The sequence below is a fragment of the Brachyhypopomus gauderio genome, chromosome 3 (genome assembly GCF_052324685.1).
Source record: "Brachyhypopomus gauderio isolate BG-103 chromosome 3, BGAUD_0.2, whole genome shotgun sequence".
In the NCBI taxonomy this organism is placed as follows: domain Eukaryota; kingdom Metazoa; phylum Chordata; class Actinopteri; order Gymnotiformes; family Hypopomidae; genus Brachyhypopomus; species Brachyhypopomus gauderio.
The window spans coordinates 29,222,927-29,248,589 of NC_135213.1; the positions used below are offsets into that span (position 1 = coordinate 29,222,927).

General features: G+C 43.5%; 2 protein-coding genes across 5 annotated transcripts; both read left to right on the top strand.

Moving 5' to 3' along the window:
- The first annotated feature begins 50 nt into the window (after positions 1 to 50).
- Positions 51 to 8,841, top strand: rundc3ab (RUN domain containing 3Ab). Of its 2 annotated transcripts, XR_013130133.1 has the most exons (12): positions 51 to 436; positions 2,304 to 2,419; positions 2,570 to 2,697; positions 3,191 to 3,276; positions 3,450 to 3,539; positions 3,667 to 3,747; positions 4,508 to 4,673; positions 4,852 to 5,009; positions 5,195 to 5,314; positions 5,891 to 5,994; positions 6,138 to 7,479; positions 7,737 to 8,841. XR_013130133.1 is itself a non-coding variant. In XM_077000991.1 (11 exons), exons 1-11 carry the CDS (start codon positions 330 to 332, stop codon positions 6,278 to 6,280), a joined length of 1,299 nt encoding a protein of 432 aa, XP_076857106.1. In that variant the 5' UTR covers positions 51 to 329; the 3' UTR covers positions 6,281 to 7,717. The 2 variants fall into 2 exon arrangements, 1 of the variants encoding a protein (XP_076857106.1); XM_077000991.1 differs by lacking the exon at positions 7,737 to 8,841 and having other exon boundaries at positions 6,138 to 7,717.
- A 399-nt stretch (positions 8,842 to 9,240) lies between these two features.
- On the top strand, positions 9,241 to 25,662 carry fam117ab (family with sequence similarity 117 member Ab). Of its 3 annotated transcripts, none has more exons than XM_077000993.1 (8): positions 9,243 to 9,839; positions 10,419 to 10,567; positions 11,816 to 11,908; positions 12,104 to 12,199; positions 14,899 to 15,024; positions 23,216 to 23,360; positions 23,692 to 23,833; positions 24,078 to 25,662. In XM_077000993.1, exons 1-8 carry the CDS (start codon positions 9,707 to 9,709, stop codon positions 24,292 to 24,294), a joined length of 1,101 nt encoding a protein of 366 aa, XP_076857108.1. In that variant the 5' UTR covers positions 9,243 to 9,706; the 3' UTR covers positions 24,295 to 25,662. The 3 variants fall into 3 exon arrangements, with proteins under 3 accessions (XP_076857109.1, XP_076857108.1, XP_076857107.1); XM_077000992.1 differs by having other exon boundaries at positions 9,244 to 9,839; positions 10,416 to 10,567; XM_077000994.1 differs by lacking the exon at positions 14,899 to 15,024 and having other exon boundaries at positions 9,241 to 9,839; positions 10,416 to 10,567.
- Position 25,663: the final 1 nt, after the last annotated feature.

Consider the following 25,663-nt stretch of genomic DNA (forward strand, 5'->3'; position numbering starts at 1 on the left):
TGCTGACTCGTTAAACGGGAATGATGATGAATGCTGAGATCATACTGATGTCACGAGAGAGGCGGAGCTGAATTGAGACCCCTACGGCAAGAATTAGGGGTCGAGATAGGCATCCAAAACAGGAAACGCGACACTTTCTTTTAAAATAGCATTATCTCATTTATATGACAGCTGCTTTGCACAGATTACCTTACTTCAGAACATGACGGTCTACCGGAGCCGCTGTCGCCGCGTATAGAGACGGTACTGTGTGGGTCTGGATGGCGTAGCCAAGGGAGGGGTTCGGTGGTGCTTCTGAAAGGACAGCGCGCCCGTGCTGCCGTTACCGAATGGAGCAGAGTTGTGTGCAGTCCGCGATGGCTATGGGCGTGCAACCGAAAAAAGGGTGTTCCAGGAGCATCGCCGTTGAGAGGAAAAACCTCATCACCGTTTGCAGGTGCGTTCACAGGGCAGCCGAACACTTCAAACAGTGGAACAATGTTACGCCGTCTAGAGACAATATGTATTGATTTTGTTATCTTAAGCGGAATTCGCATGTAGATCAGTCATTTACAATGCAAAGTGACGCGTTGGACCAGCGTGTGAAGCCAGTGGGCTTATTGGAAACAAAGCGGTTAAAGAGCTCTACTGCCCCACATGGTCTAGGTCATACTCCGGTCTCTACGAGGAGCAGCTACTATATTCTAATTATTAAAATGTTTTGGCTTAATTTACTGACAAACAACAACATACTATAAGCCTGTAATAACTTGGCTTCTAGTTACGTTTGATCTCGACATTTATCCTAGGTCTAAATTAAAGTCTACTTGCTTGCGGTAAGTAGGTAGGATATATCAGGATGTTTCGGGCTTGGCTCCTGTCGCGAGGACATGTGGCTGCACGAGAGCCTTTTTGCAAAGGTGTCACGAGATGTGCGATTTAAATATCTTCCCGGATGATGGCGTTGCTATGACGACAACCTTCTCGGGCAAGGACGTGCGGTTTGCGAGTACCGTGGGAGTCGATGCCCTTTGGTTTACAGAGAGTTGAGCAGTGCTGGGGGAATAGACTACTATCATTTGCATTTTCAAATTTACTTAAGTTATTTTACTTTTATTTTGAACCCCTATCACTTGTTTTAGTGATTCATTATTCTAAGAAACGTGATAGTGTTATTGGTTCTGCGTTTAGGCTAAGATCACAGCTTTGCCATTAGCCTAAACGCCAGACTATACTTCGAGCAGTGGTGTAGGTTTCCTTTCAGCTTTGATGGGGTGGGAACACTGCTCACACCACTCAACCTGCCGCATTATATGAGTAGTGTGAGCATGCAGGAATTACTGGTAGGGACACATCCTTCTCTCTCCAACCCCACGTTTAAGACTTTGAGATTACAAATACTCCACCTAAGTAAAATCATCAATAAGGTTTTTATCTCAGAGCCAACCACAGCCAGGTTTTCAGCCTCCTATACACTTTTTGCCTATAGTTCTTTTCGCTTATATTCTATGTATATATGTATCATGTAAGTTTGGAGTCTTGTCCTCTGTACTACTGTCACTTTGTCACTTTGTACCACTGTCACTTTGCTGCTGGGAATTGTGAATTTCCCCATTGCGGGACTAATAAAGGCTTATCTTATCTTATCTTATCTTATCTTATTTGGTTATCTTTCTGAGGGCCGCATCTGATATCTGGATGCTTGACTGCAAGGCGTAGCTGGTTTATTGTCCTGTTTGTGCTGGAATGAGATGGGCTGGCGTATTTGTTGAAGGAGGCATTGTTGCCACTAGAACAAGCCATGGTGATGTCACTACTGCTTATGTCTCTGGGCTTTGACATTGGCTGGAAAAAACAAGCATGACTTTGCCTTACTGCGTCTGCTCTCTCTCTCTCTCTCTCTCTCTCTCTCTCCCCCTTATATTATGAGGTTAAATTTAGCTGTTTCTTGGGTTATATGAAAGTCTTTCTGCTCTCTGATCCCTTTTACCCATAATGGCCATAAACTGTTGCCACAGCATCTGAAATCCTGCACATATATTCCTACATTACTTATCCTGACAGAGGAAGTGATGTAGTGGTGCTTGTAGTGCCACTACAGTGAGTCAGCTGGGAATTAGTTTCTTTTTCCACATAGAGACTTTTTGTGTGTCTCTGTGACACGGATCCTGTTCCTCATGCTGTGAGGTCATATGATGTGTTGACTCATTTATTAGAAACATTGTGGATACGGACAAGCTGTGTCTGCGTGATGTGTCTGCGTGGTGCAGGTGTGGTAGAGTTGTTGGTTGGTTGTGAATCTGACGCACTGTTTGTGTGCCCAGGTTTTCTGTGAAAACACTGCTGGAAAAATACACGGCCGAGCCCATCGATGACTCATCAGAGGAGTTCATCAATTTCGCCGCCATCCTCGAACACATCCTTAGCCATCGCTTCAAAGGTAAATAACATCTGTTTCACCAAGGTTCACACTTGGGAAAGACACTACACCTCAGAACGGATCGGGCAAGGCAAAAATATTCCTTATGTTTGTCTTTTCTTCTTCCAATCGGACCTTGCCCTCCCTGGATATGGCACTCCTGTGAGGCAGGCTCAGGCAGCTGGTTTGATGGCCAGCGCAGCTTCTGGGACTTCATCCGTCTGGCATGTAGCAAGGTGCAGAACAACTGTGTCGGCAGCATAGAGAACATGGAGAACATCAGCTCATCCAGGGCAAAAGTAGGTGGCGCCGCCCTGCTGGAAGAGACACTGCGTTTTACTGCATAAGCCATAATAGATTAACAGAGTCAGCTGTCAGGCCGTGGCCATGGAGACAGAGATGTACACTTGTCTGAATGGCTTTAATTGGCACTTTGAAATGCTATATTTCCCTGGCACATACCACATCTCTTACCCAACATGCATTATTTGATTTGTGGAAATGTTCTGAGATAATCCAGTGATGAATTCACTGCATTGCATTGAGGGTAAATGTTCCAAACTCTAACCCTAAGTCTAGAGAAAAAGCTTTTCCAGTGGTGATTCACCTTTGCCTACACAGGATGGTGCAGATTTGCCTACATCAGGCTTTGTGTGCCAGAGTCCTGCATGTTTTAATCCTGTTTAACCGATGATCATTTTATATAAGGTGCCTAAAAGATTAAATATGCATTATTACTATTATGAATATTGCAGTTGCTGTTGTATGAAAAGCCAAGGTGTGTGTGTGTAGGGCAGGGCATGGATACGAGTGGCACTGATGGAGAAGCGATTGTCTGAATACATCGCCACGGCGTTGAGAGACAGCCGCACAACCAGGTGAGAGCTTGAACGAGTGGACATGGGGAAATGGCCCGTGTGTGGTACAGCACACGTGTGGAATAGCACATGTGTAACACTGAGGTTCTCCAACACGTCCCAGACAGACGCAGCTACACCAGCATCTGGTTTACTGGGCTTTTATGTCTGTGTGTGTGTGTGCGCACGTGCAGGAGGTTCTATGAAGAAGGGGCTATAATGTTAAGAGAGGAGGCCACTGTGCTGACTGGTATGCTCATTGGACTTGGAGCAATTGATTTCAGGTAAGAGGAAAAATGTGTGAGATGGAGAGGCATAAGGGTTTAGACTGGTCTGGTCTAGACTGTTCTAGGCTCCTGGGATTTTGATAGACTTTGGTAGTTCTGAGTGGAGGCGTCTGTGTGTCTGCAGTTTCTGTCTGAAGGGAGAAGCTCTGGATGGCAAAGCTGAGTCTGTGATCGACTACACTCCCTATCTGAAGTTCACCCAGAGGTAGGACCCTCGGCACCATATGGGAGGATTTCTTTAGTACATCTGATCCCCTTGTCTTGACAAGAAATGCATATTTGTGTATTTAATCATATTAATATGCATATTAAACTATGCAGGCGAGTTGATGGCCCACTCAGTGTACATAAAGTGCTCATTAAAAACTTACTGCAGATCAGAGAAACAGCCCCCCCCATAATACTGTGCACGCTGGCAGCATGTCGGACCCCTGCATATTGCCCTTCGGTCGCATCCAGGGATTACAAAGGCGCGCCGGGTTTCCTCCCAGGAGGAGTCTGCCCCTGTCTGCCCCGCCCCTATCTGCCCCGCCCCTGTCTGCCCCGCCCCTGTCTGCCCCACCCCTGTCTGCCCCACCCCTGTCTGCCCCGCCCCTGCCATTTGATCTGGAGTCTTGGCCAAACCAAAGCAGACCACAGTGCGCTTTTCAAAATTCCTGAGCCACCCAGCACGGTCCCGTTTAATGAGAGTGACTGTGGGACGGTTTTATTCCTGTCCTTCAGATTCGGAGCAAAATAAGACAGAATCGCAGGACAGGAGACAAATGCGTTGTGTGTTAGAAACAGTGCACTGTAACATAGGCTAGTGTGGGGGAGGGTTGTCCTCATCCGTCTTGTTGCTATGGCTACTTGTCCCTATGCTGAGATATACTGATAGTGTGAGCGCGGTTTGCAACTCTGCTGTGTTGTGTATCCGTGTTGTGTATCTAAGCTGTGCAGTAATGCGGTTGTTGGGTGGTGTTTAGCTACGACTACCTGAGTGACGATGATGATTGCTGTAGCGTGGACAGCAGTAACAGTGAGGACAGCGTCCCCGAACATCCCTATCTCCCCCTGGTCACCGACGAGGAGAGCTGGAGCAGCAAGTGCCGTAAGATGGAACAGAGGTTCAAGATCGTCAGTGCACAGAAGGTACAGCTGCACACTCCACGTACGTCTGCACACAGTTCAGAGAGAGATCCTCCCCACTCTACATACTGCTGCTGGTGGAAATGGCTATGACTACACTGAAATCTAATCAGACTTAATGAAGGATATCTTTGTGTGTGTGCGTGCGTGCAATAATACGTGTGTGTGTGTGTGTGTATAGGGGTATTTAGAGGAGCTGGTGAGGCTCAGGGAGTCCCAGCTGAAAAACCTGGAGACTGAGAATAAGAGACTGAACGGCAGACTGGAGGAGCTTCAGATACAGAACAACCAGGAGAAAAGAGAACTGGAGAGCATTATCCTGGAACTACAGGAGCAACTGTGAGAGGACACACACACACACACACACACACACACACACACACACACACACACACACAGAATTGGAGAGCATTTTTTTCATAACTGCAGGAAGAACATTAAAAGCACCTACTTATACTCACTGTATATAATCAGTTTACCTGTGTGTGTGTGTGTGTGTGTGTGTGTGTGTGTGTGTGTCTCAGGACAAGCCTGATTCCTGGTGAATCCCACCCCCTATCAAAGGATATGTCAGTCCCCCTTGTAAACCAGTGGCCCTCACTTCATAACTACAACAACCAAGAGGACAGGAAGCACCGTCACAGGTGAACCTAATGGACACGCCTGTCCGGGAGTCCCTGTGCCACGTTCCTACAGAACCATTAGGCGTAACCCGATCATGTGGATTCTGGGTCTGAGAACAGCTGAGATGATGGTAGCAGGAGAACATCAGATACTTTGTTGGAGAGTCGTGTTGATTCTGATGCACATGTGTCTTAAAAAACCTTCATGTCACTATGGCATCAGTGTAATTACTATAAAAATTAGAGGGGTATTACAGAAGTATCGTAGCTATATAACTAGAAGCCAAGATAAGCCAAGCTGAGAATCCAGATCTTCCACTATTCTGGTTTCCCAGTTATGAGATACATAACACCAGTCTGACAGTGGAGCTGTGTGCCTGTCAGAAAACATCAACCATTTCTCACTATAGGACATTTGATAAAAAAGTATGATTTTATATATTTGTTGCAGGTTCTGAGGATTAAAATGTACCTAGCTATCTCAGTTACTGTGAGACTCTCTTGAAATGTTCATAGCTACCAGGTATTTTTGAGAAATCTCAGTCCTGGACATCATGGTGATGCAGTGTTTCAGCACTCTTTCTATAAATCCCACAGTGGACGTTTCCTGAGCCCCGAGCCTCTCTCAGCACACATCAGCCTGGACTCAGATTCCCAGAAGGCTGAGAGAAAGCCGAATGGCCAGTCTTGGTGTGCGGCAGGTACAGTAGCACATCTGTATGGAGTGACTCTGTCTACAGATCATTCACAGATAGACACATCCGCTCTCCTGCTCCTGCATGGTTCTTTCTGTAATGAAGTGTGGATCTTCTGAATGTTTCCTCTGTGCTGGTCTTCTTCTCAGGCAAAGACTACACTCCCTCCATGCTGGCTCTGTGTGGCTCGCTGGGATCTCTGCCCAGCTGCAAATCCTTGCCCACCCTGAGGTCCACAGAGTGCCTGGTTAACATCAGTGCAGAGCCAAGTCCTGCTCTCACTCCCAGCTAGGGGGCGCCAAAACCCCCATATCACTCACGCTCACACTTGCACGCACATGCAGAAATGCATTTTATCAGCAAATGCATCCAAAGACGCCATGACTCAGCACCATCTGCCCTGTCCCAGTTTGCCATGCAGCAGTGTCCTCTATCAGCAGATGTGATGTGTGTTTGGAGGAACGACTACATGTTGGCTTCAGTTTGAACACTGTGTGGCCATGGCGGCGTTGTCGGTGCGTCTCGGACCCCCGCGTGTCTCTGCATGTCTCTGCTGATTGGTCGCCCTCGTGTGGTGCTCATGAGGGACATGGACTGTGGACCATCACTCAGCCTCCCTCACCCTGGACAACCTCATATTTATCTTAGTTTTGGGGCCTACATTCCATTAAGAAATGAAAATGCAGACATACAGACACAGCAATGCACACACACACACACACACACACACACACACACACACACACACACACACACACACACGTGCACACTACACACAGTATAAATATATGTACACACACACACACACACAATAGTGTGTTTTCCTTAGCATCCCACATCCACCTGAGATGGAGCATGTCTCAATCCAGCAGTCTCCCAACCTCAGCACACATCTCTTGGTCTTCTCTTGGTCTTCTGCCCAAGCTGCCAGCGTGCATGGACACGGAGCCTGCGTGTCACAGGAATAAAATTGGACCAATCAAAATGGGAAGATGTAACTGGAACAGCTGCACTACTGCCTTGTCTCCCTCCACGGATGCAGATACTGGAGATGATGGAGTTTAACCAACAAATGACCCCAGCAGTGCCATTTTAACACCGCGGTGACCACCACACAAACAAAAGAAATATATACATATTTATCTATACTCATCCAGTTCAGTATATATAACTGGTTCAACACAAGGATGTAGGGTACCATATGTTTGACATCTTTGTCATTAGATTGTCCAGTTTATTGTCCGAGCGTTAGATTGTCCAGCTGCTTTATGGTGGCATCATCACTGTATGCCTCCTGTGTCCTCAGCCCTGATCAGACAGAAACTGTTATAACCCCCATAAGAACACTGGATAACAGTAAGAGATAACAGTAACAGGTAACATGGTAACAGGAAAGACAGTGATGGAGGTGATCTCTCTACTCAGCTCTGATCAGACCGTCATAACCCCTGTAGGAACAGTGATGGAACTGAATGGGTTTAATTGGATGAGGTGATTTTCTAAATAACTTTCACTTCAAATATAAAGATTTCTAATTAAATGTATGTGCGTGAGTGAGAGCAAGTGTCTTGGCTGGAGACAAAACGGTTGGAATTCTTAGCATTTATTAATTTTACTATGTACTTACAGGTTTTCATTTCTACTAAAAGCCTGGTATTTACTACTGCGTTGGAGACTGTGCTGTTCTTCATTCTAAACTGCAATAAAACTGCCTCCTTTTTGTCCCTTCTTTGTTGCTGTACCAACAGTGTCTTGCCTCAGACGCGTTCTAGAAAGTTACCGCCATGAAGAGGCACACGACCAGGGAGGCAGCTTGTTTACACAGACATATAAGAAACCGGGCCAGGACTGCAGCTGGACGTCCCCAGAGCCTCTCTGGTGTCCAGTCCAACAGGCTTTGTGGTCCAGCACAATTGGCAGGTGCCATATTTAGGCAAGTGGATGCAAGGCCTACTCACTCACTCCATTTAACAGGCAAACAGACTGAGGCCGGTGATGAATGAGACCATGAGAGAAGGCATGGAGGGCAGCCAAGAAAAGAAACATCAAAACGGAAAACAAAAAGCACGTTTTTGTTCCTCCTCTGCAGGCGTTGGGCCCTCTGCCTAGAAGGTGAACAGCTTGTATCACTGTTGGCCCTTTTGTGGTGTGTGTGTGTGTGTGTGTGTGTGTATCTTGAGCTGCAAAGATTGCAGCCTGGAGGTCAAACAAATAATCAGTGTCCATTATAGGTCAAAGGTTAGAGTCATTTGTTAATTTAGAGTGTCATGGTAAAAAGAGCTGCACACAGGAAGTGTCTAGATGCGAAATGGAACCTCGGGTTGAGAATGTGTTCAAAACTGGATGTTGAAGCCTTAATTAATCATGCTGTGATGTGCTTCTCTGATCTTGGCTTTGGTCTATCTCCTCTTGTGAAGTAGAATTTGAGGCTTAATGTTCTGACAACCAGCACAAGCTGCCCTGTATTTTATGCGGGTCTTTTGATAAGACCGTATGCTGATGTCGGTGCTAAGAATGGCCACTTAATGCACCAGTTATCTAAGGCAGAGTTATCTTCATGGCTGGATTTTGGAAGCTCTAAGGATCAGTACATATGCTGGAGACCCCCTATGTATGACACGCTTTTAAAAACTAGTAAAACAATAAAATAGTTTGCCTGATTCCCACTGAAAACTAGTGCTGATGAGCTATTTGCTTCAGTACTACGTGTTGATAACACTTGTACCACACCCCAGTCTAACACAGACTGCACTCAAGTAGGAGTAGTTATCTCACACAATGCATGCAGCAGGAAACCACCCACAGTGAGCTGACGACAGATACAACCCCCAGCACCCCACAATATTCCTAAATGTCCTATCTAAATAAACAACTGTCTTCTGTTAACAGTGGATATAAGAGAAAGTGCGTGTGTTGCACTGACAACCTTTTTCTAGCACCTTTCTAGAACTTTACAGGGGGCGCAGGTCAGTCATGCCACTTTAATCTGCAAAAAGAAAAAAATAAATGCATTGATTGTCAAATTAATGCCATATAAATGAATCGATGTAATGTATAAATGGGTAGAAACTAAAACACGTACTATTTAAACTACAGTAAATTATTTCCCTGTGCTTGAAACGAAACTTTTTGTTTGGTCGCACACGCCTGGATTGATGTGACGGTATCCAATAGGCGTGAAGTAGGAGGTTTGGTTAGCCAACCCAGGCGAGAGCGTTAAGACCAGGCACCTAGCTTCAGAATTAATGTTTGTCAAGTCGCAATACCGATCGATACATATACCATGGACACTATCACTGACGGAGCAAAACTTCGACCCAGCAACTTTATCTAACAGTTCAGCTTTAACCTTTATAATTAGTCAGGACACTTTAGATGTTTTTTTAGATAGCGGTTGTGCTATTAGTTTGCCTTGATAACATTTAGCAAACTAGATACAGAAGGCAGGTTATAAACCCACAAGGGCTAGCTCGATCGCATAAGTCAAGATTTCTTCAGCTGAGCCAAGTTTCTGGCTGGCTGCTTTGGTAACTGTAACACTTCATACGTCGCACTTAGTCGGTTGTAATACCGAAGGTGACGTTAGTACGGAAATACAGTATTGTAAGCAATTGGCTTCAGACTGTTTCAAAGGAAGCTGTTTCAGGGGAGTTTGCTGTTCGGCTTAGCTTGCTGGGTCTGAGCTCCATACCTGGCCGTGTGGGCCACTGCGCGAGGGATGTCCAGCAGCAGAGCGTGCGCGTGCATGTCCCGCGAGGCGAGCCCGGGCCCCGGGCTGCAGCCTGTCCGCGCGACCGTGCCCTTCCAGTTCCACAGGACGACGCAAGCAGACCTCCGCACTATCGGCCAAGGTAAAGCAGTGTGCACAAATGTATCATTAAATGTTGCCCACGATCTCTGCCAATAAGCTGACTGATTTCAGAAAACGCAGTTTTCGCAGATTTCTCTTTATAACGAAATATAACGCGTTAACGTTTCAGTTTGATGTCACAAAGCCTGAACTTTAAAGAAGATGAAATCAGAAAAAAACATTTGAAAGAGATTGTCCAAACTTCATCAGTAATCTTGTAATAGCTTTTTGGACGTATTGAAATGTATCTAACGACATTTAAAAGTGACCTATAAAAGGTTGTTGGTAAGCTGACGTGAAAGGCATGTAGTTTTTAATATTGCAAGGACTGATTAGTTTTAGAAATATTTTCTTTGCAAAAACACCTAAACACATTTATGGTATATTTGATTGGTGTGATCATTCATTAAAACACACAACTAGAACCAAGTCATCCTCAGCCATGACGCTTTGAATAGTGTTTGTGTTATTTTTTGAGTGTTTGTGTTTTGTTTTGTTGATGAATCACTCCGCTCTTATCTGACGGCTTTTAAACCCGTCACATCAGGCCTCAAATTACGCCTTCCTTCTCTTTCAGCAGCCGAGAAGGTTCGAGTGCTGCCCCAGGTGAAGATTCGAAGGGCGATGTCTTCAGACTCTATAGTGGGACCGTACCTGCAGGGCCAGTGGCCCAGGGACTGCGACAAAACGGCACAGCGCGGACACGGACAAAAAGACCAGTACACACAGGTCAGAGGTCATGGGGGGTGGTGGTGCTGTGGTCAGCTCACAGCTGCAGGGGTCAGTGGGATTGAGATCGGGCTCCAGCTGTGCAGTGCTCTGCTTTTAATCACTGATGCCCAACCCCCCCCACAGAAGACAATGAATTGGTCTTTGGATGTCAGACTCAGCTGATAATGTTAGCTGATGTGTTAAACCTTTTTTTTTTATTCCTCTCTCTCTCTCTCTCTCTCACTCGCCCCGTTCTCACGGGGCTGAGAGCATTGCAGCAGAACCCACATCCTGGCTGCGCCTTCTGCACATTTGCTGCAGGCAGAGACCTGCTCAGGCTGATCTGAAATCAGCAGTTTGTAACATTAATGCTCATTTGTCTCTGAGCTTCCAAGGGGACAACTGATCTGTGATCAGAGTGGATAGCAGCTAGCAGCTCTCAGACCAGAACTAGGTGTGGCTGTCACAGCCCGAGCAGGGGGACATGTCTGGAGATGAGCTGTGCGAGGGGGGACATGTCTAGAGATGAGCTGGGGGGGGACATGTCTGTGTAGTTCCCAAAGCATTCCGTGTGTTATTAACATTTGGAAGAAAGATTGCATTACCCCACTAACCTGTCTTTTGGGAGTGCCTTAAGTAAATAAACACAGTGCTGTTTTGACAGGGTGTTCTTAAACAAAACTGATTATATCCTTCAGCTTCTCTAGTACAGTATGCTTCTCCACTTTTGGACAGCAACCTGTTGGTGCTGAAACCACAACGTGGCTAAATAAGGATTATAAAAATAATATTCAGTACCAGCACACATAACTGTGCCACATAACTAGGCCAGCTGGTAGATTGGCTGTTGTGTGTGTGAGCGAGGCCTGCAGTGACACTCAACAGTTCCTCAGCTGTGAAGAGGAAGGAAGCCCTTTGATGGACTGAGGCTTTGCCTTTTTCTTGTCTTCACTTTCTGTTCCTCATGAACACCCCCCCCCAAAAAAATAAAAAAATTATATATATATATATATTATATATGAGCATTTTTTTTTTGTATATTGCATTGGAGTGGTCTTTTGTCATTATGTATTCATAGCTGATGGTAATCATTTAGTATGGTAGTCTAATAGTTTTTATATTACTACCATTAGTAGTAATGGTAATCGGTTAGTGTGCTAGGCTGTGTGTTGTGCAGTGTTCTGCTGAAAGACGTTTGGCTTTGGATCAGATAACGGCAGTGGTGGTGGTGATGATGATGATGATGATGATGGATGTTTCATGCAGACGTCAAGCTGGTGGCTGGATGAAAAACAGAGTGGAGTCTCCACAAGCCACAGACGCTCAGCATCATGGGGAAATGCAGAACATTTACGAGATGTAGGTTGTGTGTGTGAGAAAGTAATGTTATGATGATGTATTGTGGGGCCAAATATACATCAAGCTGATATGCTGGAGGCAAGAGAGGAGGAGGTGGTGTTGGAGGTGGTGGAGTTCTTTTCAATTCACTTATGAGCTTTTTTTTTCTCTCTGATATAATCTGTCACTTCCTCTCTTTTTCTTTCTTTTCTTCAGATTGCCAAACTAAAGCAGCTGCAACAAAAGCCCAAGCCGGGAGTGTATTGGGGGATTCTTGAGAAACCACATCACCCTCTACGAGCATGTGTACAGGTGGATAGAGAATACACACACACACACACACACCCACACCCACACACCCTCTACGAGCATGCGTACAGGTGGATAGAGAATACACACACATGCCCACACACCCTCTACATGCATGCGTACAGATGGATAGAGAATACACACACACATGCACACACACCCTCTACGAGCATGCGTACAGGTGGATAGAGAATACACACACACACCCTCTACGAGCACGCATACAGATGGAAAGAGAGTACACACACACAAACCCTCTGAGCATGTGTATAGGAGGAAACGAGTGCAATCATTATGGAGTGAGATTACTGTCTTTAATATGAGAGCGCAAATATAAGCTTAAATTGAGCAAGTCAGATACGCAAAATCAACAAAACCGAGCAAAAGCAGTGACAGCGAGAGCAGAGAAACAAGAATTGTACAGTTAAGTGCACTCACTTCACTGTTTTAAGCGTGCGTTTCAGTTTTTTGTTCGCTTCTAAAATTTCTGCTCGCTTCATGATTACAAGTGTAAATCCGTCACAGATCAAGACTTGGTAGATGATTTCCTGAACCATCGATTGCATTAAGATGTCATAGTTAGCTAAAGTGCCACAGATTAAAACGTTTACCACCCAAAGCCAACAAAATGGTGAATGTTTGTGTATGCAGCCTACTAGCTATAAAGTTATAAAGCTAGCTAGTTAAAAAAATGTAAATGTGCCATATTTTGTCAATTGTGATTTTCCACCGCAATCAAAATTTGTCCTCCGCTTTTTACCCATCTGTGCAGTTAGAAGACGCGCGCACACACACACACACACACACACACACTAGTGATTACTAGGGGGCTGTGGATCACACGTGCCCAGAGCAGTGGGCAGCCCTAGCCTGGCGCCCGGGGAGCAGTTGGGGTTAGGTGCCTTGCTCAAGGGCACCTCAGTCATGGCCTCAGGTCTGGGAATCAAACCCAAGACCCTCCAGTCAAAAGACCAGCTCCCTACCACCAGGCCATGACTGCCCACAGTTAGTAGTAGTTAGTAGCTACTCAAGTTAAATTACACAGCTAGTTACTTAATGATCCTAGGTGGATGCATCAACCGTAAAACCTAGCCAAAATTAGCAAAACATCCGAAACAAAATTTAGGATGCAGCTTCACTGTAGCTATGGCTACGTAGGTAACTAACTAGATGTACAGTTATGCAGTGTGTTTTTTTAATCTAGATGGCTATATCTGGAGTCCTACAATTGTACAAGTAAATAATTTTGTTTGTTTTGGACATTAATACCTATGCTACATTAGCTAACTATCTGTAACTTCAGATTCACAGTGAAGTCAAAATTTGGAATGCTGATTTTTAATCAACACAAACATTCAACATTTTTTGTTGACTTTGGGTGGAAAGTGTTTTTATTTGTGGCACTTTAGCTATCCATGACGTCTAATTGTTTTAAAAACAATGAATCAACATGTCTCATGCATGTAAGATTGGCAGTAGTAAGCGCGCAGCGTCTGTTGTACGATTTATCGGGAATTATGTTCATTTATGCACATGCCTAGTCCAAATTGGGTTTCCGGTTCAAATCGGGTCGTGACATGCCCTCTTGCAGTTGCAATCCATGGTTCAGGTAATCATCTCCCAAGCCTTGATCTGTGACGTATTTACACTTGTAATCATGAAGCGAGCAGAAATTTTAGAAGCGAGCAAAAAACTGAAACGCATGCTGAAAACAGTGAAGTGAGTGCACTTAACCATACAATTCTTGTTTCTCTGCTCTCACTGTCAGTTTTTGCTCAGTTTTCTTGATTTTGCATTCTCAGTGTGTCTGACTTGCTCGCTTTAAGCTTATATTTGCGCTCTCATATTAAAGACAGTAATCACACTTCATAAATAATGAGCGTACACACAAACACACACACACACACATCTCTGTATTTTCAGTGCCCACTCCCATGTGTACTTCCGTCACCAAGTACACATTTCCCTTTAGTCAAAAATAACTTTGAAAACACCTGTTATGTGGGGTGGTAAAGGCACACAGACACTGTCATCTGCAGCTGTGGCCTGTTTGGTGATGGGCAAACAAATATACACTTCTAAATAAACAAATAAATATGACACATCTCACCTGTTTCTTTTGAACTTATTATTTAATATGTTGTAGTGTAATCTCTTGGGCACCCTGGATTTCCATATGTAATGCATAAGTCATTGTTCACTTTGATTTACGAAAACAAACGTAGTCTTAAGGGCTGCGGGTTAGGACCCGATGAATAACCAAACGACTTCAGTGGTCTGTGGGTGAGGACTGCATAACCTGACGCGCACACACACACACACACACACATTCGGCAGAGGAAGTGAGGAGGAGTTCGACAACAGGAAGAACACTCGCATCAAAACAAGACGCAGCTCTGCTGAGATATGCAGTCCTGCTGCATACGGCTCTCTATCACACACACACACTCGTACTCACACACACTCGTACTCACACACACCTACATACAAACGTGCACACACACACACACACACACACACACACACACACACACGCATATGCATACACACACACTCGCATACACACACTCATCAGTCACATCTGATCTCACAGTGAAGATGGCTGTGTGTGTGTCCAGTCCGAAGATCAGTTTGATCATTGATTTCATACTATTCATCATGATTGGATGTTCTTCGTATTTGTGTGTGTGTTTAAACTGCAGTCCCAGCCAGTGCCCATTCCTGTATCACCTCATTCTTCTACAACCCAAACGCCGTCTCTGCTGCACCAGAGTGAGGAAGGACTGGAGCAAGAGCTGGAGACAGCCTTTATATACCAGCACAGCAGGGTACATATATACACACACATATATACATACATACAGCCTTTATATACCAGCACAGCAGGGTACATATGAAGAGTTTGGTTCCAAAACGCTATAAATCCATTTTGATCAATTTGAGTAAAAATGTGTTTTCTTTAGCAAGAAAGTGGTAGGCTGAAAACCACTGTTTTCTGTTTCAAACTTTCAAATACCATACTAAGGTTAAAAAAAAAAAAAAACAAATCAAGATTTTAATATTTAAAGATTTATAAAAAAAAAACAATTCGTTTTTTCGCAAAACGCAATAAATCCATGCCATGTTTTTTTCAAAATGTCTTGTATTTCCTTTGGCATCAATAGAACATTTTTTTTTACTGAAAATGTGCAAAATACAATAACAAATAACTGTAAATTGTACATCTTAATATAATAGTTTGACCATTGGGCCTAAAAACACAAATTTCAAAACATTTCATTAACGAACAAGACATTGTCACGCTACAGCCCCGAACCCCTCCCTTCGAGCGTGTGTTAATGTTGTCCGTGTCTTTACATGTACGTCCGTTGGTGTGTGTGTGTGTGTGTTCACTTGTCTCGTTAAGACTAATGTGTTTCACGCGGTGCTTGTTACGCTACGTGTATATAGTGTGTGTGTTTGTATCGTTTGGTGCTCGAACAGGCTCCTCGAACAGGCTCCTCTATACTATCAAAACCGTTCATTTTCGCGGATTTTGAGAGTGAAAAACGAGATATATTTTAACAAAGTAGGCTACAAGAAATGCCGGGCGGCTCAACAGGTCGCGTTCTATGGTGTTTCCATATGTGGTGGTGCGCTGTGATTGGATGAGTGGAGATGTGGCGTTCTGCGGGAAATCAGGAGTGGCGTTTGTTGCATTTTGGAAAGAAAGAGAGAAAGTAGGGCAGTATTACACGGCGGATGTGGCGTTTTGATAAAAATTGAATATTGGCTTTTCAAGAGTGGTCACATACCATTCTGATTCCGGCTCTAACTCATTTTTTTTTTAAATGGCGTTTATCGCGTTTTGGAACCAAACTCTTCATATATACACACACACATATATACATACATACAGCCTTTATATACCAGCACAGCAGGGTACATATATACACACATATATACATACATACAGCCTTTATATACCAGCACAGCAGGGTACATACATACATACATACATACATACATACAGCCTTTATATACCAGCACAGCAGGGTACATATTAGGGGTGGGAATTGTTTACTATCTCACGATTCGATTCGATTCCGATTTTGGGGGCCACAATTCAATTCAAAAATCGATTTTCGATTCAAAACGATTTTCGATTCAAAAAACGATTTGATTTATAAAAATGTCTGCTTCAGTCTATAAAATCTGCATGATCTACTACAGTCTGCTTTGCAAGACAGAACGACAAATACAGAAAATTAAGTGTCTTTCACATTTAATTAACAAAAATTAAGTGCTTTGGTAAAATAAAATGGTTTTTGTTGTTACCAAAATTCTTGAGCTTCATTTTGCGAGCTGTCAGGGCTGGCTCGGATGCAGTTCCCCCAGCCGTCACTAGGGGCACCAGAGTCAGTCCCAGACTAAACCGGCGTAACCGTACACAGCCAGGTCCCTGCTTTCTCTGTGAATGCTTATCGTTTAATGGTGCCTCGCCACCTCTCTCTGTTATGCTTTCTCTTTACTTATTCGAGTATCTCATGCGTCGCTTTCTGACCCATCTCAAGTTTTCCCAATCATGTATGTCTTTCTATCCGTTTTGCCTTTATTTTTGGGAACGGCTTTATTTTGCTGCAGCATTTTTTTTGTCAGTTACTTCTGCTGGTGTCCTTGGTTTCGTTTTCGCGTTGCATTTATCCGCGCTGTTTTTTAGTTACTGTTGTTGTTTTGTTTCTTCCTCCCATCTCACTACGGTTGAGTGTTATTTTTCACGCGTTGTATTTTCCGCATTGGTTTTTTGTTTCTATTTACTCCGTGCCCTCACGGTTTTGCTTTCTATTCTCTTGCACGTTGAGTCTTCCGTGTTGTTTTGTTTGTTCGTTCTGGGTCGCTGTGCGCGTTTCCCTCTCGCTAATACATTTGACGAGTGTCAAACGTCTTGATCTTGCGAGCCGGCACTTGGGTCCATCCTTCTCTATATTATTTCTCACCCTTCTCTATATTAACACTCCCGTGCTCACCGCGTTACACAAGCCTTGCACACGAGCTACATTGTGTCCAGTTCGGTCTTCCCCGGCATTCGGTAAAAACCAAAATGAACCCATATTTTTGCCTTAAATGAAGACCAGACAGGTTGAATATCTCTTTCCTCCATGTGTTTTGAAACTTTTCCGCGCACGAGTGTGTCCCAGAACATGCTGCGTAAAGTCTCGCGTAATTTTGTAATTACGTAACGCGAGACTTCACCACGACTTAGAATCGATTTTGGGACATTTTAAATCGATTCTGAATCGTAGTAAATGAGAATCGATTTTTGATATATGAATCGATTTTTTGGCACACCTCTAGTACATATATACACACATAAAGCCTTTATATACCAGCACAGCAGGTTACATATATATACACACATGTATAAATACATATAGCCCTTATATACCACACATATATATACATACATACAGCCTTTATATACCAGCACAGCAGGGTACATATATACACACATATATACATACATACAGCCTTTATATACCAGCACAGCAGGGTACTTGTATACACACACATATACATACATACAGCCTTTATATACCAGCACAGCAGGTTACATATATACATGCATGTATAAATACATATAGCCCTTATATACCAGCACAGCAGGGTACATATATACACACATGTATACATACATACAGGCTTTATATATCAACATAACAGGGTATATATATATACACACATATATACATACACACAGTCTTTATATACCAGCACAGCAGGGTACATATATATACACACATAAAGCCTTTATATACCAGCACAGCAGGTTACATATATACACACATATATACATACATACAGCCTTTATATACCAGCACAGCAGGGTACTTGTATACACACACATATACATACATACAGCCTTTATATACCAGCACAGCAGGTTACATATATACATGCATGTATAAATACATATAGCCCTTATATACCAGCACAGCAGGGTACATATATACACACATGTATACATACATACAGGCTTTATATATCAACATAACAGGGTATATATATATACACACATATATACATACACACAGTCTTTATATACCAGCACAGCAGGGTACATATATATACACACATAAAGCCTTTATATACCAGCACAGCAGGTTACATATATACACACATGTATAAATACATATAGCCCTTATATACCACACATATATATACATACATACAGCCTTTATATACCAGCACAGCAGGGTACATATATACACACATATATACATACATACAGCCTTTATATACCAGCACAGCAGGGTACTTGTATACACACATATATACATACATACAGCCTTTATATACCAGCACAGCAGGTTACATATATACATGCATGTATAAATACATATAGCCCTTATATACCAGCACAGCAGGGTACATATATACACACATGTATACATACATACAGGCTTTATATACCAACATAACAGGGTATATATATACACACATATATACATACACACAGTCTTTATATACCAGCACAGGAGGGTACATATATACATGCACATATATACATCCATACAGCCTTTATATAACAGCACAGCAGGGTACACACACATGCGCACACACACACACACACACACACACACACACACACACACACACACATACATACATGCAGCCTTTATATACCAGCACAGCAGGGTACTTGTATACACACATATATACATACATACAGCCTTTATATACCAGCACAGCAGGGTACTTGTATACACACACATATACATACATACAGCCTTTATATACCAGCACAGCAGGGTACATATATACACTACCGTTCAAAAGTTTGGGCTCACCTAGACAATTTTGTGTTTTCCCTGAAATCTCATACTTTTATTTATCAAATGAGTTGCAAAATGAATAGAAATATAGTCCAGACATTGACAAGGTAGAAATAATGTTTTTTTTTTTATTTGAAATAATTTTCTACTTTAAACTTTGCTTTCGTCAAAGAATGCTCCCTTAGCAGCAATTACAGCATTGCAGACCTTTGGCATTCTAGCTGTTAATTTGCTGAGGTAATCTGGAGAAATTTCACCCCATGCTTCCAGAAGCCGCTCCCACAAGTTTGATTGGGTTAATGGGCACTTTTTTCGTACCATACGGTCAAGCTGCTCCCACAACAGCTCAATGGGGTTGAGATCTGGTGACTGCTCTGGCCACTCCATTACCGATAAAACACCAGCTGCCTGCTTCTTCTCTAAATAGTTTGTGCATAATTTGGAGGTGTGCTTTGGGTCATTGTCCTGTTGCAGGATGAAATTGGCTCCAATCAAGCGCTGTCCACAGGGTATGGCATGGTGTTGCAAAATGGAGTGATAGCCTTCCTTATTCAAAATCCCTTTTACCTTGTTCAAATCTCCCACTTTAGCAGCACCAAAGCAACCCCAGACCATCACATTACCTCCACCATGTTTGACAGATGGTGTCGGGCACTCTTCCAGCATGTTTTCAGTTGTTCTGCGTCTCACAAATGTTCGTCTGTGTGATCCAAACACCTCAAACTTTGATTCGTCTGTCCATAACACTTTTTTCCAATCTTCCTCTGTCCAATGTCTGTTCTTTTGCCCATATTAATCTTTTTCTTTTATTAGCCAGATATGGCTTTTTCTTTGCCACTCTGCCCTGAAGGCCAGCATCCCGGAGTCGCCTCTTCACTGTAGACGTTGACACTGGCGTTTTGCGGGTACTATATAATGAAGCTGCCAGTTGAGGACCTGTGAGGCATCGATTTCTCAAACTGGAGACTCTAATGTACTTGTCTTCTTGCTCAGTTGTGCAGCGGGGCCTTCCACTTCTCCTTCTACTCTGGTTAGAGCCTGTCTGTGCTCTCCTCTGAAGGGAGTAGTACACACCATTGTAGGAAATCTTCAGTTTCTTGGCAATGTCTCGCATGGAATAGACTTCATTTCTCAGAACAAGAATAGACTGTCGAGTTTCAATTGAAAGTTGTCTTTTTCTGGCCATTTTGTGAGTTTAATCGAACCAACAATTGTAATGCTCCAGATTCTCAACTAGCTCAAAGGGAGGTCAGTTTTATAGCTTCTCTAATCAGCAAAACTTTTTTTGCACAAGGGTTTTCAAGGGTTTTCTAAATATCCAATAGCCTCCTTACAGATTTAGCAAACACAATGTACCATTAGAACACTGGAGTGATGGTTGTTGGAAATGGGTCTCTATACATCTATGTAGATATTGCATTAAAAACCAGATGTTTACAGCTAGAATAGTCATTTACCACATTAATAATGTATAGAGTGTATTTTTGATGCATTTAATGTTAGCTAAATTGAAAAAAAAACAGCTTTTCTTTCAAAAATAAGAACATTTCTAAGTGACCCCAAACTTGTGAACGGTAGTGTATACACACATATATACATACATACAGCCTTTATATACCAGCACAGCAGGGTACATATATATACACACACATGTATACATACAGCCTTTATATACCGGCACAGCAAGGTATATATATATATATATATACATACACAGTCTTTATATACCAGCACAGCAGGGTACATATATACATGCACATATATACAACCATACAGTCTTTATATACCAGCACAGCAGGGCACACACGCACACACACAGCCTTTATATACCATCACAGCTGGGTACATGCGCGCACACACACACACACACACACACACACACACACATATATACACATATTTTTTTTTGTCTTACTGCTGCAAATAGGTATTTGAACACCTGCCAATCAGCAAAAAATTTGACCCTCAAATACCTGTTAGTCCACCTTTAAAAATTCCACCTCCACTCCACTTATTTTTCTAAATTAGAAGTACCTGTTTGAAGTCGTTAGCTGCATAAAACACCTGTCTACCCCACACAATCAATAAGACTCCAACTACTAACATGGCTAAGACCAAAGAGCTGTCCAAAGACACCAGAGACAAAATTGTAGACCTCCACAAGGCTGGAAAGGGCTACAGGGCAATTGCCAAGCAGCTTGGTGAAGAAAAAAAAATCAACTGTTGGGGCAATTATTAGAAAATTGAAGTAGCTAAACATGACCGTCAATCTCCCTCGGACTGGGGGTCCATGCAAGATCTCGCCTTGTGGCGTAGCAATGATCCTAAGAAAGGTGAGGAATCAGGCCAGAACTACACAGGAGGAACTGATCAATGACCTGAAGAGAGTGGTCAGATGAGACCAAAATAGACCTTCTTGGTCTTAATTTCACTCGCCGTGTTTGGAGGACAAAGAATGATGAGGACCATCCCTACTGTGAAGCATGGGGGTGGAAGCATCATACTTTGATAGTGCTTTTTTTCTGCACATGGGACAGAACGACTGCACTGAATTAAGGAGAGCATGACTGGGGCTATGTATTGTGAGATTTTGGGGAACAACCTCCTTCCCTCAGACCATTGAAGATAGGTCGTGGCTGAGTCTTTCAACATGGCAATGACTCAAAGCACACAGCCAGAAAACCCAGGAGTGGCTCTGTAAGAAGCATATCAAGGTTCTGGAGTGGCCTAGCCAGTCTCCAGGCCTAAACCCAATAGAAAATCTTTGGAGGGACCTCAAAGTCCATGTTTCTCAGCGACAGCCCAGAAACTGATCTGGAGAAGATCTGTGCGGAGGAATGGGCCAAAATCCCTGCTGCAGCTACTGTACCAAATATTAACGTTGATTTCCACTGGGGTTCAAATATTTATTTGCAGCAGTAACACACAAATCATACATTGTGATTGTCTCTCGCATCTAAGATGGAAATTTCAGACCCCTCCATAATTTCTAAGTGGGAAAACTGTGTGTGTGTGTGTGTGTGTGTGTGTGTGTGTGTGTGTGTGTGTGTGTGTGTGTGTGTGTGTAAAAATGTAATGTGCCATATTTTGTCAATTGTGATTTGCACCTCAGTCAAAATTTGTCCTCTGCTTTTTACCCATCTGTGCAGTTTGAACACACACACACACTAGTGATTACTAGGGGGCTGTGGATCACACATGCCCAGAGTGGTGGGCAGCCCTAGCCCGGCGCCTGGGGAACAGTTAGGTGCCTTGCTCAAGGGCACCTCAGTCATGACCTCAGGTCTGGGAATCAAACCCACGACCCTCCGGTCACAAGACCAGTTCCCTACCACCAGGCCATGACTGCCCCATGTGAGAGTGAGAGTGAGAGATAGATAAGAGGGTTTTCCATCCACCAAGTTTTTGCGCATTTTGAAAATGCGCATGAAAAAAGCTGGATGGAAAAAGACCAAAATTCGAAAAAAAGCCCCAAATATCGCAAAAAGATTTTTACGCTAGGAGGAGGTGGAAAAGTTAGACTATCGCATCGCCAAAATTCGAAAAAACTGGATGGAAAAGGGTTTTTCGCATAAACGATGACGTATCATGCCTCAAGTCATGTGGTTCTGTACATGATCGCGATGTAAAGAGGCAAATGCATGCAAAAACAGTTCTGGAGAGAGCAAAAATTTAATTTAACTTCTCCATGTATAGAAAAGAAAAAGAAAAAAATGTTTCAAAACCTCAACGTGCAAAAATGCGTAACTACCAGATGGATGTAAAACCACTATTGTTTGGCGTCCTCTCACGTGATCTAAAGTTTATTCGCATAACTGTAATGAATGGAAACGAGGCTTAAGTCGCATTTTTTTCTGCCGAAACTTGGAAATTGCGCATTATTTTTTCGAAAGGTTTGGATGGAAACACGGCGACACACAGACACACACAGACACACACACCCCCAGCACAGCAGGGTACACACACACACACCCAGCACAGCAGGGTACACACACCTCGGCAGGACACAGACCAGGGTCCTCAACTGTCCCACATGTACAGAAGAGCCATGAAATCTGGTTGCATTGTTCACATATGGAGGAATAAAATGCAGTTAGTAAAGTTTGCAATGGGCAATGAATCATGTGTGGGTGAAGAGAATGATGCGTTGGTCAAAGCCCTGAGGGTATGCATTTGCCTCTCTGAGCTTGTGGTGTTTGGTCTCTAGCTGCTGGAGGTCCCGGATGGCCGTCGAGCTCCTGTTCCCTCTCTGAACTCCAGAGGCAGCTCGCAGAGTGAGCCTTCCTCCACACACCTATCCTCATCCTCGCCTTCGTGTTCCTGTCCTCAGTGCCTGCCTGAGCTTGACACTGGTAAAGCCCTCAGCCTGAGACAGGCTTTATTCACACATCGGTGGAGTCTCACAATGCAGAGCAGACTGTTCAGTCATATAAATGGCCATTGTTAAATCTTACATGCATAAATATAGTCACAGACACATATATGTATTCAAGTATATAAAGAATCTAAAATATATATAAAAAAGGTTTAAGAAGAACAGATTAGCTGGTACTACTGTAGCAGAGTAGACTTGTGTGCATGAACTGTTTGAGAGGCATGGCTCCTGCAGTCCCGCCCCTCTTGAGGATGGAGGGACGTGCGGGCTTGGGCATGCCGTGACGTTTGTGACATCAACCTGCACAGATCCACCGGGTGGCGCTGTCCCCTCCTGCTCCTCTCCCCTGTCATTGACCGTGGCCTGTTCTCCACGTCCCAACAAGAGCTACTGCTTCCAGAGGGAGCCACCGGAGGGCTGTGAGCGAGTCCCCGCGTGTGAGGAGAACACGTGAGTGCATGCACACGCACCGCACTGCACACGCACATGTATGTACACACCTTTTCCAAATGTCTAATGGTGAAATCAAAGGTCCATGAATAAACACTGGTGCAGACGTCTAGTCCAGCACACACCTAGGGCACAGCTGCAGATCTAGCTGAACACCTGCTTTATAGATGCTGTCTTTATTTTTTCTGTGACTGGTTTAATAGCTTACTGAAGCTCTGGGTGATGTTTCTGTGATTATCTCCAGTGTTGTGTGCAAGGATCAGGCGTCTCTCGCATCCTGTCCTGATCCCAACAAGGTCAACTTCACCCCCCATGGAGGCTCTGCCTTCTGTCCTGTCAGTCTGCTGAAGCCCCTCCTACCTTCGGTGGACTTCCTGTTTCGGAGTTTGTCTGTGTCTCCAGGGTCCTGCTGGGCAGGACAGGGTGGATCTCGCCAGACCCCAAGTCCTGGAGTGTTATGACCGCTGGGTGCTTGGGATCCCTGGAACCAGCAGTCCTTCGGATGTGGGACTGATAGTGACAATTCCACGTCTCCGCACACACTCGCATGCCTGGCAAATGCAGCACCAGCCTTTTTTGTTTTGTTAGCCTGGATTTGTGTGAGCGAGGTTCTTTTTTTCTTCTCGGTAGGCTGAAGCTGTGTTCTTCTAAAAGCTCTGCCTCTTGCTTTGTACAGCGATGACAGACTTTGTGTTGAGATGGACTATTCTCACATATCGAGGTGTGTGTGTGTGTGTGTGTGTGTGTGTGTGTGATTTAAAAAAATATATATTTATTTTATAGCATCACTGACCAGATGTCTGTAAAACCCTAAGTATATCTAATGCTAACCATTCCAACCCTGAGCAGATTGCAGTAAAAACAATGAAGCAGAGATTAAAACCTGAAGGGGACGGGAAGGGTCCTCACACAGCAGGCACACTTTGGTTTCTGTTCTTATGACGTGAAACGACAAGGTGCCGGATGATTATTATTTTAGTTAGATTCGAGTTGGTTGCCTTTTCTGTAGTGGGAGGAGTCAACAATGAATGCCAGCTTTTCAGTTTGTAGAAGATTAGTGATGTGCAGAGCTGTCACTGTTGAATCTTCAATGTGGCTACAATATTAGAAATCATGTGACCTGATGAAGTATCATTGGGTAAGGGGGGACTCTTTCAGGTATTTATAAGTGCACATATTTAGAGAGGGGTGCTTTTTGTAGGTTTATATTTTTTTACTTCTGTTAATGGGTTTGAATGAGGGCAGTGTGAGCAGGTGAACGCCCACCAATGTGTATTTCAAACATAATTTTTATTTGAAAAGGTATATTACCAGGATTGAAGTGTGTGATTTGGAAGACTACTTTGTGACCATTGATGAGGTTCTGACATTTCTGATGTTTAAACAAGGAGAGAAAGGCCTATGTTAAGTGTTCTAGTTAAATGAACGTTTGCACAGTATACTTTTGAGTATGCCAATTGTAATGTTATATTCGCTCCTGTATTTGTACTTGAACATAGTTAATAGTGGCGTAAATATTGTTAGGCTGGTTGTCTGACTTGGCTGTTTGCCGCATAAGCTATATACTGAGTGAGGACGATTCCATGTTCACAACGCGTGACGGAATCTTGAGCTGAGGACAGCGCGTTACAGGGGAGTGTAGCGTCCTGCTGTTCAGTTTGGACGTTACAGTATTCTTTTTATTCATTTTTTTGCGGAAATTGTCTCCGTTTGAGACCGTTATGATATCATATTCTAACTTATTTATAGCACATTTGTTTTTAAAGGACGAAGTTGCTTGTTATTAGCCTAAAAGTGTTTTTGTTTGTTTTAGTAAATGGTTAAATGACC